The sequence below is a fragment of the Eriocheir sinensis genome, chromosome 2, assembly GCF_024679095.1.
Source record: "Eriocheir sinensis breed Jianghai 21 chromosome 2, ASM2467909v1, whole genome shotgun sequence".
Classification (NCBI taxonomy): Eukaryota; Metazoa; Arthropoda; class Malacostraca; order Decapoda; family Varunidae; genus Eriocheir; species Eriocheir sinensis.
In genome coordinates this window covers 26156814-26169249 of record NC_066510.1, presented here as the reverse complement: position 1 = coordinate 26169249, position 12436 = coordinate 26156814, and the positions used below count along the sequence as shown (strand labels likewise).

Below are 12436 nucleotides of genomic sequence, written 5' to 3'. Positions count from 1 at the left end.
GGTAAAACCATCTATTCTAATGGTTTACATACAGATTTGTTCATGTTTTGTTGTTTTTTATCCTTTTTATCCCTTGCAACATTATGTCAAATGGGTTTGCTTTAAAAAACGTGGAACACTTTGTTAGGTTTTGTACTGTTTTGTTGTCTTTGCGTTACAGCTGAAAAATGTTGTGTGTTTGAATGTATGAATGTAAGGGAGGGGCATATATGTGTGTGTACGTGGGTATGAATATATATTTGTGTGTCGGAAAACTGTGTTGTGAGTTTGAATGTATGAATGTAAGGGAGGGACATATATGTGTGTGTACGTGGGCGTGAATATATGTTTGTGTGTCGGAAAACTGTGTTGTGAGTTTGAATGTATGAATGTAAGGGAGGCGTATATATGTGTGTGTACGTGGGCGTGAATATATGTTTGTGTGTCGGAAAACTGTGTTGTGTGTTTGAATGTGTGAATGTAAGGGAGGGGTATATATGTGTGTGTACGTGGGCGTGAATATATGTTTGTGCGTAGGAAAACTATGTGTTGTGTGTTTGAATGTGTGAATGTAAGGGAGGGGTATATATGTGTGTGTACGTGGGCGTGAATATATGTTTGTGTGTCGGAAAACTGTGTATGTGTGCATATGTATTTGCGTGTGTATATATGAGTATCGGTAAACCTACAACAAAGGAATGTTACGGTCGAGATGAACGGAGAAAAAAAATCTCATAACGAACATATAGATTAATTAATAAAACAAACATCCGCAAAATTAAAAGAAGAAGGAACAATTAAGAATATTTCTCCCTCTCCGAATCGCCATGGAAAAAGAATTCATGCATCCTTCAATAAATAATACCCACGAACGTTCAGCGAAAGCGAGATATATAAATAAATTAATAATAAAAGTCGCCGGCTCGCTTCCTGTCGACTAACGTAAAATCGGCGCTCGCTCTCTGATATTTGATCACGGCGGCGGAAACAGCATTTATATTTGAACGGGTCCTTTTTTTATATATTTTGCTTCGCCGCCGCCGCCGTGAACCGAATAACAACGAGATATGTAATTTATGATACGAATTATGAAGACTTTACACAGCGGGTAATTGCTCAACGGTGGAGTAAATTAAATATGATCTCTTGGTCTGTATTTGTTGCCTCCATTTGTTATCATTACTCTTTATATTATTATTTTTTTTTACAACAAAGGAGACAACTCATGGGCACAAAAAAAGGAAACAATAATAAAAAAAAAAGCCCGCTACTTGCTGCTCCTTAAAAGAATCCAAAGAGGTTGTTAATATAGTTATTGTTCATTCCTCAACAATTACTAACTTTATTTTCTCATTGTTAATTTTCTTTGCTGATGAAGTATTTATTTTCTCCTCAATAAAGCGTTATGATATGTTGCTTGTTTACTCAATTTGTTATTATTACCATTTATATTATTATTATTATTATTATTCATTCCCAAACAATTATTAACTTATTTTTTCATTGCTCTTCTCCGTCGCTGATGAGGTATTTTCTCCTTCATTCGCTATTATTACCATTCATATTATTATTACTAATGTTATTGCACATTTCTAAACACTTATTAACTTACATATTTTTCATAGTTATTATCCGTCGGTGATGAGATATTTTCACCTCCATAAAGCGTGATAACTCGCATCCCGACACAGGGCCGAGGCGATACAAGAGCAACGATGTATTTGTGCTGTATAACCTAATTGCTGTATAGAAATGTCAGGTATGCAATTAGCGTGTGCCACTTCATCCGTCGTAATGTTATTTTATGGCCCTCCGGCGTGACTTTTAACCTGACGGGCGGACATAAACCACGTCACCAGGGGGAACTTAAATGGTTATGCTCAAGCCGTTTTAGGAGTCGTTGGGTTGTTCCAGTTTTTTTATGTAACGTTCCTATCTCCCCCTTGACGTTTATAAGACGAGAATGGGACGAGAGGCAACGCTTACGCCTCTAATAGTTGGGTTAAAATCATTCTCCTGGTTTTAGAGTTTGCTTTTAATTCTGTTTTTTTTTACTCTGTCTGTGTTGTTTTATCCGGCCATCCAGTTTTTTTATGTAACGTTCCTATCTACCCTTGACGTTTATAAGACGAGAATGGGACAAGAGGCAACGTTTTCACTTCTAATAGTGTTAAAATCATTCTCCTTTTTTAGAGTTTGTTTTCACTTTTTTTTTTTTTTTACTTTGTCGGTGTTGTTTTATCTGACCATCCATTTTTTTTTTATGTAACGTTCCTATCTCACCCTTGACGTTTATAAGACGAGAATGGGGTTAAAATTATTCTCCTGGTTTTAGAGTTTGTTTTTACTCTTTTTTTTTACTCTGTCGGTGTTGTTTTATCTGACCATCCAGTTGTTGTTTTTTATGTAACGTTCCTATCTACCCTTGACGTTTATAAGACGAGAATGGGACAAGAGGCAACGTTTTCACTTCTAATAGTGTTAAAATCATTCTCCTTGTTTTAGCGTTTGTTTTTACACCTTTTTTTTTTTACTCTGTTGGTGTTGTTTTATCTGACCACACAGGTTTTTTTTTTATTTTTTATGTAACGTTCCTATCTCACCCTTGACGTTTATAAGACGAGAATGGGGTTAAAATTATTCTCCTGGTTTTAGAGTTTGTTTTCACTCTTTTTTTTTTTTACATTGTCGGTGTTGTTTTATCTGATCATCCATTTTTTTTCCTTCATGTAACGTTCCTATCTCACCCTTGACGTTTATAGACGAGAATGGGACAAGAGGCAACGTTTTCACCTCTAATAGTGTTAAAATTATTCTCCTTTTTATAGCGTGTTTTTGTTCCTCTTTATTTTCTCTGTCGGTGTTGTTTTACCTGACCGTCAACCTGGCAGGGAAAGGGACGTCAAATTCAGAAAAAAAGTTCAAAAAGTTCGTGTCATCTATTAAAGCCTCATTGTTTTATCCAACTTTTTTTTCTCCCAATTTAACGTAATGAAAAAGAAGTTAGTAAGAGAGAAAAAAAAATTAGTAGCCATCTTTATGACCGGGAAGTGGGACTGAATTTAACTTCACTGAAAAAGCCAAGTTCGTGTCATCTATAATTTCTTGTGTTCTGTTTCCTCTTTTATTACTCAGGGCACGAAAAGAGGATTAATATACAGAGTGGAAGCTTAACAGTCACTTTCATGTCATCCCCTTATCTTGCTGCCTTCACTCTGTCCTCACCACGGTTACGAAATGACTTGCTTTGCCTGTGTGTGGAGAATCAGGATTGAGAGAGTACCACGCAATAATCCCTTAATTAATCCTGTGGAGAGTGACTTTGCGTTAACACCTCACTCCCCTCACCTCATAAATCACCTCAGGACGTTCTTCATATCACCCATCATGTTGTCAGTGTTCTCAAGCTTCTTCCTCCACTCTGACGCAATGGAAAGAACCCCAGTAACCGAGCTAAGCCTCAACAGACACTTTCTTTCACTTTCTTTCTGTCCGCAATGCCGCCTTGTAACCATTGCGTGTAACCTTGCTAAATGAACAACCTTTCACCTGCCCCCAGCCCAGCCCTGGACCTTACCTGTACCTGACCTCACACCTGACCTCGCCACCCCTCGCCCGGCTCCCCTCAGGTCGTGTTTACCGCAAAAGCCTCGGCTGGACACGACGCGCCGAGCCTCTAGGGGCAGGGAGCGTCGTGTCCAGGCGGGGCAAAGGTTTTAAAACAATTCTCCACTCGTGTTTCTTGCGTCTCAGTTCAATTGGTCGCCACCCCCAAGTCGATTCTCTTCTCTGTTTTCAGTAAAATTCAGTGATTCGTTTACGACATTCTCTTTTTTAGCTTCTCTCGGGCACTAGGCACGCTTTTAATGCCAGCTACGAAGAGAACACATCGATTTTCTGTACTTTTCTTTACTGTGTCTAGTTGTCTTGATCTTTTTTTCCGAGGAGAAGCGTTGGGGGCCTCAGAGGTCTGGTAGGTACAGTGGCTTGGGATTTAGGTCGACATGTCTGGAGTTCGATCCCCTCCCCGGGCAAGTGATGGCGGCATTGGTTGTACTTTCCCAGCTACGCACTCTGCTCGTTTAAATAACATCCTGCTCATTCACTCAGCCTGCCAACTCCTATTGCCCTCTCAGCACAGGAGGGAAATCTAATATCTTTCCAACTCTAATATCTATAGCCAAGTGAAGGTAAAAGCGAGTTTGAATCCGTTTAAAGAGTATACCGCTTTCAGCTTCAGCCACGCAGTCGAACGTCATGTAAAAGTAAAACAAAACGTATGTATGTGCTGACAGTTAGTTGTAAGCATACGTATGACATTGGAAGAACAGAGTGAAAACAAATCGAGCTCGAACACGTATAATGAGTTAATTTCCCTCAGCCATGACAAAATCGGGCCTCTGAGGGTATGAGTTGAGCACTTTGGTATTAAAACAACAGACGGACAGAACGCAAAAACAGGTGAATTCGAGTTTACACAATGAACTTACTCCCTTAAACCACAACACTACTGCGTCCCTTACGAATATAACGACATAAGCACATTTGTGAACACTGTAGGACCGTCATTGAACGTTTGGTAGGTATCAATTAAGAGGCGGAAGGTGCAGGGGCGAGGAGCGTGTTAAGACCGTTGATAGTGAGTTGTATTTGCCCTCCCGAGTGTTTTATGCGGCGGGGAGGAAGATGCGGCGTCTTGGTGGAGCCTCGCCGGGGTGTTGAAGGGGCGGGTCTCGAGGCGGAGGGATTCGCCTAATGGATGATTAATTAGTGTCCGTGAGCCTCCGATTCTGTGTATAATGGCAGTGTTTCCGCCACCCGCTTTCCGCTTTAATTAAATGTTTTGCCATACCACTGCCATATCGGAAATTAGAATCGTTAAAAAAGTAATTAATATTGTGAAGTTATTAATTGTGTAGTAAAAGAGTGGCCATTATTTTTCCTCGATATATTAAAGAGACACTTAATTTCAAGCTCATATTTTTTTGCTTTTGCCTTGTAGTTTAGTTTTAATATTTTTCTTCATTATTTTCAGCATTTTTTTATTTTATTCTTATATATTGAAGAGACGCTTAATTTTAACCTTTCCTTTTTTTTCTTTTGCCATGAATTAGTTTGATTATTCTTCATTCTTTTCATTATATTTTCTTTTTTCTTATTCATTAAAAAAGACGCTTAGTTTCATTCTTTCCTTTTCTTATGCTTTTGCTTTGAATAAGTTATAATTTTATCCCTTTTATCCCTTCTATTTTATTTTTATTTTGAATGCGCTCTATGACTCTATGAAGATTAACGTGAAAAAAATAAGAATCCGTATCCCATCCTTGATTAACAGTGGTCGATGTCGCTGTAGTAGTGGTGGTGGTGGTGGTGGTGGTTGAGCCGTCGGTCCTGGAAGCCTCGTCTGCGCATGCGTGGTCACCTGTGGAAGCGTTGCGTGCTGTCCCGGTGATGGTGTCCTCTTCCTCGGTCACCTCAGGGCGGGGCGTGGGTGTGGGCGTGGCGTGGGTGGCGGCGGGCGTGGGTAATTTATCTGTTACCAGCAGCACCGGCCGCCACCGAAAAAAAGATATAGATAGGATAAAAGACCTCGTGTATATAAAAATACGACCATATTAAAAAAAAATCCCTGAAGCAAAAGAGCGTTTCGTAGTTTCCCCGGGATATTTTTTTTCCCCCGTTTTCTTTCATTCATGGTACCCGGGAAATTAGCTTTGATTTTTTGACGCGGTGACAAAGTGATGGAGACTCGCTCGTTTTCTGTCTCGTTTTTTTTTTTTTCCACCTTTTCTCTCTCTCTCTCTCTCTCTCTCTCTCTCTCTCTCTCTCTCTCTCTCTCTCTCTCTCTCTCTCTCTCTCTCTCTCTCTCTCTCTCTCTCTCTCTCTCTCTCTCTCTCTCTCTCTCTCTCTCTCTCTTTTCCATCTCCCTTCGTCCGCTTGGTTATATTCACTTCTTGTTTTCCAGCGCCGACGAAAAGAGGACTTCAGAGACTTTATACAAGCAAGGAATTCCAATTTTCAGTATGGTAAAATCTACCTCGTCTTTTCTCCCTCTCTCGCTTTCTTTCTATTTTCTATTTTACCTCCACGCAGCGGCCGCGATAGAGGATGGATGGGTGAATGGAGGGATGAGGGAGTGAGTGCAGGGAGAAGTGGATGGAGGATGGTCAGGGTTGAGAGCAAGAGAGGAGGAGAGGAGGGAGAGAAAGTGGGAGGAAAAGTCCGAGGTTATGGATGCTGTGTTGAGAGAGGGAGGGACACAGGATGGAGGTTAAGGTGAAAAAGCGAGGAGAGAAAATGAAAAATAGCGGAGGGAGTAGAATGATAAAGACTGAAAATGGAAGAGAAAGAGATAAAGGAAGGGAGGTAAGCAAGGGACAGATGAACAGGTGTTGAAAGGAAGACGAAAAGAAAGAGGAGAGTAAAGAAAAGTTAAGGAAGGATGGTGATAAAATGTAAGAGAACGATAGGGAGAGAAGAAGGACGTGGAGATAAAAGAAATGGAAGGAAAAGTGATGATAAGAGGGAAGAAGGAAGAGGAGAAAAAGAAGGAAAGGAGAGGAGGGAAATGGTAGGACTAGGAGGCAGAAACAAGAGATAAAAAGAAAAATAAGCAAAAAGGAAGGGAGGAAAAGCTGATGAAAGATGGAAACAGGAGCAAGGGAAGAAAAGATATATGACAAGAGTTGAGAAGACCGAGTGAGAGATAAATTAAGAGAAGGAGAAGAGGAAGTGATAAAGTTTAGAAAGACGAGAAATACACAAGAAGCAAATTGATAAAAGGAGAAATTATAATGTGTTACTGATCAGAGGCAAGACTGTACACCCGTCACCCTCTATCTTTGTCCTCCTGTTAAAGGGCGGCGGATAAAGGGCTTGTAAGGGCGTGTAAGGCCATTATAGGGAAGACCTTTGATCATCCCTTTAGTAGGACGGGCCCTCGCCTTCCCATTGGTATCGTAAAGATGATGATGATGATTGGGAGGTGAGAAGAAAGATATTAAAATGACTTCCTAATCCTGAGTCGTGAATGTGAAGGATTAGGCGTCTGTGTGTGTGTGTGTGTGTGTGTGTGTGAACGCGTCCATTTTATTTTTTCTTCTTTTGCCTCGATGGAGAAAAGACGAAGAAAGGCGAGAGACCGCGATTTCGCAGAAGCACGAAGGTTTTATCCGATTACCCTGCTCTTACGTTTTCTTCGCATTGTTTTTTTTCCCTTGCTTTATCTTATCTCTCGTTTTCTTTCATTTCCTCACTCCTGTTTTCTTTTTTCTTTTGCCTTTTTTTGTGTAGTGTGAATACGGAGGCAAGAACAAAAGTTTCTCGTTCGTTGCTCCCTTTCTCCCAGACACACACACAAACACACATACACACACACACACACACACACACACACACACACACACACACACACACACACACACACACGCACAAAGCTCACACACACACGCAATCTCTCAACCGTATTTCTTTTTCTTTCGTTTCTTTCTTAATCCGTGAATCCTCCTTTGCTTCCTTTTACCTTTCTTCCTTTCTTTTCTCTTCTCGGGTAGTGTTTCGCTTTCTCCTTTGTCAGCAACGCCCGCTTTTGATTCAAGGAAAGTACATGAGTTAGGTTTGCACTTTAATCAAATCCCAACACGTTCCTTATTACTTTCACCCACAAACCGACATCATTCGCGTTTGTATTTGTATTTCCTTTTCTCCCTCACTCCAGTTCGCTTCCTTGCCTTTGGTGGGGTAACATGTTTTCCTTGAAGTACCGCAGCAGAGTCTTGTATTTATTTTATTTACATGACAGACTTGTGCAAACAGTTATGTGGAGACGCGAGTTCCATTTTTCTTTGATGATCCCCCGTTTTCTGTTTGTTCGCGTGTTAGGGAGGAACTAGTATGATAAAGTCTGGTACTGTTAAGTTGATTGAGGGGCAGCGAGAGGGTATATTGGTTTGTCGTTTTGTAGAGGACATGAACCTTTATGACTCTCTCTCTCTCTCTCTCCGTCAGTCAATAAATCACTGCCATTATCGAACACTGACAGGCCCGCAAAAGTAGGTCATTACTACTGATAATCACATTTGGAAAGTTGGCAACATGTTTACATTTTCTATGATGAAGGGTGAGGGGCGGACGCATGTGTTTTGTAATACCTCGGACGAAAATAAAGGAACAGAAACGGGGAAGGGGAGAAGAAGCAGTTGGACAGGGGAAACTAGGAAGAACGAGAAAATGATAATAGGAGGAAAGGAAGGGGAAGGACAATAGAACGAGAAAGAGGGAAAAAATGGTTGAAAAAAATGGTAAAAATAGTAGAAAAAATAGTAGAAAATTGTAGAAAATGATATTAGGGGAAAGGAAAGGGGAAGGACAAAAGAACGAGAAAGAGGGGAAAAATGGTTGAAAAAAATGGTAAAAATAGTAGAAAAAAAAGTAGAAAATTGTTGAAAATAATATTAGGGGAAAGGAAAGGGGAAGGACAAAAGAACGAGAAAGAGAGAAAATAAGAAGGGAAGAAGGAGGAGGCGGTGGCCACAGGAGAGAGGAAGGTAGCGACAAACACAAAAAATAACTGGAAGAAGAAAGAGGAACAGGAATAGGACACAGAAGAGAGGAAGGACGGTAAGGGCAAAAATGAAAAAGAAGGGAAAAAGAGGGAAGAAGGAGGATCAGGACATAGGACAAAGAAAGAAGGGAAGAACAGAAACAACAAAGAGGGGAGGAAGAAATATACGAGGAAGAACAGGACATAGGACACAGGAAAGAGGAAAGATGGTAAGGACAAAGCCAAGAAAAAAGGGCGAGAAGAAAGGGAAGATGGACGAGGAGGACCAGGACGTAGGAGAGAGGCAGATGGGTAAGAATAAAACCAAGAAAGAAGGAAAGGAGGAGGAACAGGAGATAGGCGAGACGAAGGAGGATAACAAACACAAAAAGAGGGAAAGAAGGGAAAAAAGAAAGAGCAAGACCAGAGGAAAGAGGGAGTAAGGGAAGGATAAAAACAAAACAAAAAAAGAGGAAAAAGGAGAAGCAGAAAAAGGACATAGTACAAGGAAAGGAAGGAAAGGAAAAGAAGAGGGAAAGAAGGAGCGGTTGGACACTTGAGAGAGGAAAGTGGACAAGGGCAGCCAAACGAGAGAAAGAGGAAGAGGAAATAGGAAGGGAAAGAACAGGACAGAGGGGCGAGAGGCAGTGGCTGTGGAAAGGTATACAAGATTATACACACGCCCCTTGGGAATCTGCTCACAAATATCTCTCTCAGTATATTTATTTTTTTCCGTCATTTCTAGGATCCTACACATTGCCAGAGATGAGACTCCATATCCACGCTTCCCTCTGCCTTGTTGTGTGTCTGTCTACCTGTCTGTATCTGTCTGTCTGGGGGAAAAATAAACTAGAACGTTCTCTCTCAGTCCGTCTCCATCTCTCCCTCTCCCTCTCCTTTTTCCTCCCCATAGAATAAGCATGATATTACAACCCCACGCTTATGTAAACATGAAAAGGAGCTACACATGAAAAATTTAGAGGGCGTATTTGTGTGTGTGTGTGTGTGTGTGTGTGTGTGTGTGTGTGTGTGTGTGTGTGTGTGTGTGTGTGTGTCCTTCCGTCCCAGTCCACACACTTAAAAAACATTGGAAGTGTATTAAAGAGAGAGAGAGAGAGAGAGAGAGAGCCTTGACACAAAAAAGGCCACGGCTCTTTCTTTCGCGCGTTTGTGTTATCGGTTGTCTCTTTTTTTTTTCTTTCTCAATCCCTCGCTCGCTCTATCAAGCTGCTTTTCGTTTTTCATGCTCTTCTTCGTGTTACTGATGTTATTCCTCTTCTTCTTTAGTTGTTAATATTGTTCACACTTTCTTCTTTTTCATCATTTTCATCTTCTATTTATTCTCTTTTTATTTTTTTATCTATTTCTACTTCCTCTACTTCTTTTTTTTACTTTTATTCATATTCTTTTCCTTTTCCTCTTTCTTTTATTTATTTCACTTCTTAATCTTTTTTTTCTTCTTCGTATATGTCTCCTTCATCTTCCTCTTCCTTCTAACCCTCCTCTTTTACCTCCTCGTCTTCCTCTTCTCTCCCTTTTTTTTATTTACTTCCCGTCGCTGTACGTAATCCGTCTCTCTGATCTAATACTCTAATTTAATCTTCTGTTTTCCATATTTCCTTCTGCCTCTTCGCTCAAAAATTACCCCGCCACATATATCCATTAAGGCCTCTCGCTGCCTCTCCCTATTATCTCTTTTTTTTAACGACATCTTTTATTTATCTTCCTCGTTTCTCATTCTCCCTTAGATCTCCCTCTCCTATTGCCTGGCTTACGTGGATTATTTTTTTTATATATATATTTTTTGTTTTATTTCCTTCTTCGTCTTATTCAATGTATTCTTTATCCGGTTTTCTCTTTTTTTGTGTTTCTTTCTTCGGCGTCTTTCATGCGTTTATTTTATTTAGTTTGATTCTCTCTCTCTCTCTCTCTCTCTCTCTCTCTCTCTCTCTCTCTCTCTCTCTCTCTCTCTCTCTCTCTCTCTCTCTCTCTCTCTCTCTCTCTCTCTCTCTCTCTCTCTCTCTCTCTCTCTCTCTCTCTCTCTCTCTCTCTCTCTCTCTCTCTCTCTCTCTCTCTCTCTCTCTTTTTTCCCCCCTAGAAACCATTCCCATCTTGTCCCTTCCAGCTCGTCCCTTCCCCTTCGTTGTCTCTTCCACTCTTCCCTTTCCTCTTCCATGTTATTTTTTTTTCCTCTACCCAAACATATACAATTTTTTTTCCACCTGTCCTTCTGTCCAATCCTTTTGCTCCCATTTCTTCCCCTTGCTCACTCACCATTTTTTTTCTTTCTGTGTGTCTGTCTGTTTGTCTCGTGTTCTCTCGTGTTTCTCTCTTTCGTGTTTCTCTCTTTCTTGTTTCTCTCTCGTTTTCTCTCTCTCTCTCTCTCTCTCTCTCTCTCTCTCTCTCTCTCTCTCTCTCTCTCTCTCTCTAACTCTCTCTCTCTCTCTCTCTCTCTCTCTCTCTCTCTCTCTCTCTCTCTCTCTCTCTCTCTCTCTCTCTCTCTCTCTCTCTCTCTCTCATTACATATTCCCTTACCATATCCATTTATCACTTTAACTGCTCTTTATGTTTCTATTTAAGCATTTTCTTTTCTTCCTTTCTGCTCTTCCTCTTTTCTCCTTTCGTTTTCTGTTTCTAGTTTTTGCCTTAAATATACACATAAATTTTTACACGTCCTTTTTCCTTCATCATTTTCTTCTTCCCTGTATTTTTTTTATATGTATTTTATTTGGGTATGCCAGTATCCTCTTTTATTCTGCATTTTTCTCGTCCTCGGGTAATATATTTATCGTTGATTTTCCATATTTTTTCTCGCCCTTATATTTCTCTTATGTATTTATTCACACAACTTCACATTTTTCACCTGTTATGTCTTTCCTTCTTTTCTTACTTTCTTTCTTTTTCCTTGCTATAGCTGCCATGTTTTACCTTCATCTTTTTCCTCACTTCTCAGACTCCCCCTTTCTCCCTTTCATCTGCCTTTTTCTTCTTCTGTTCACAATATTACAGTCTTACTTAACACCCACAAACCTTCTTTCCCTTTCCCCTTTTCCTTATTTCCTTACTTTCTTTGCTTTTTCATTGTTATTATTGCCTTGTTTTACCTTCATCTTTTCCCTCACTTTTCAGATTCCCCCCTTCTCCCTTTCATCTACCTTTTTCTTTTTCTGTGCTCCATATTACGATCTTACTTAAGACCCACAAACCCTCCTTCATCCCTCCATTATATCCTGTTCTCTTTACTTTCTCTATTTCATCTTTCTGCTTCTTCCTTTCCATCTGAACTTCCGTCTCATCTTTATTCATTCATTTTTTCTCCGTTTCCCCTCTTCCTTCATCCCCCTTCATCTTCATTCACAGGTCACTCGTCCACAAAGCCTTCTCCATCCCTTCGTCCTCTCCTGACCACCCTCTCCTTTCACCTTTCCCTACCTGCCCTTCCATGCCCCATTTCATTTTTTTCCACCGAGTCCACACAGGAAAGGAAGCCCCCCAGGAAGCCTCTCTATTCCTCTCCTTCCATCTGTGGTTTCAAAACTCTCCTGCATCTTTCTTTCTTTTTCCCTTTCAATATTTTTTTTCTTTTCATATCATCTATTTTTTTCTTGTCATAATTTCGGCTCTCAGACATTCCTTCGTTCCAATGTCGTCTTTTTTTCTGGATTTTCTACATTTTTCTTCATTCCTTTTCTTTATAATGTTTTTCAGTCTCTTAACTTAATTTTGCACAATGTGTCCAAGCAAACCCTATCACCTAACTTAATCTAATCAACCATAATGTAACCTATCACAGTAACACGTAACCTTATCTACCATAGCCTTAGTTTAACCTGACACACAAGAAAGCTGATCCAAACACAACTTCAACAGCCTAACCTAACCGAAACTAACGTGGTTCTAAGTTAAAAGAGCACC

At 40.3% G+C, this 12436-nt stretch overlaps 1 protein-coding gene across 2 annotated transcripts in view; it reads right to left on the bottom strand.

The window, feature by feature from the left end:
* LOC127001843 (uncharacterized) overlaps positions 1 to 12436 on the bottom strand; it is a 209402-nt gene that overhangs the window by 24670 nt on the left and 172296 nt on the right. Inside the window, exon 6 of one of the 2 annotated variants that reach the window (XM_050867040.1) lies at positions 5402 to 5512. The exons of the other annotated variant lie outside the window; for it this stretch is intronic. Coding sequence (XP_050722997.1) covers positions 5402 to 5512 — 111 coding nt within the window. The remainder of the gene's footprint in view (positions 1 to 5401; positions 5513 to 12436) is intronic. 2 annotated transcript variants of the gene reach the window in all.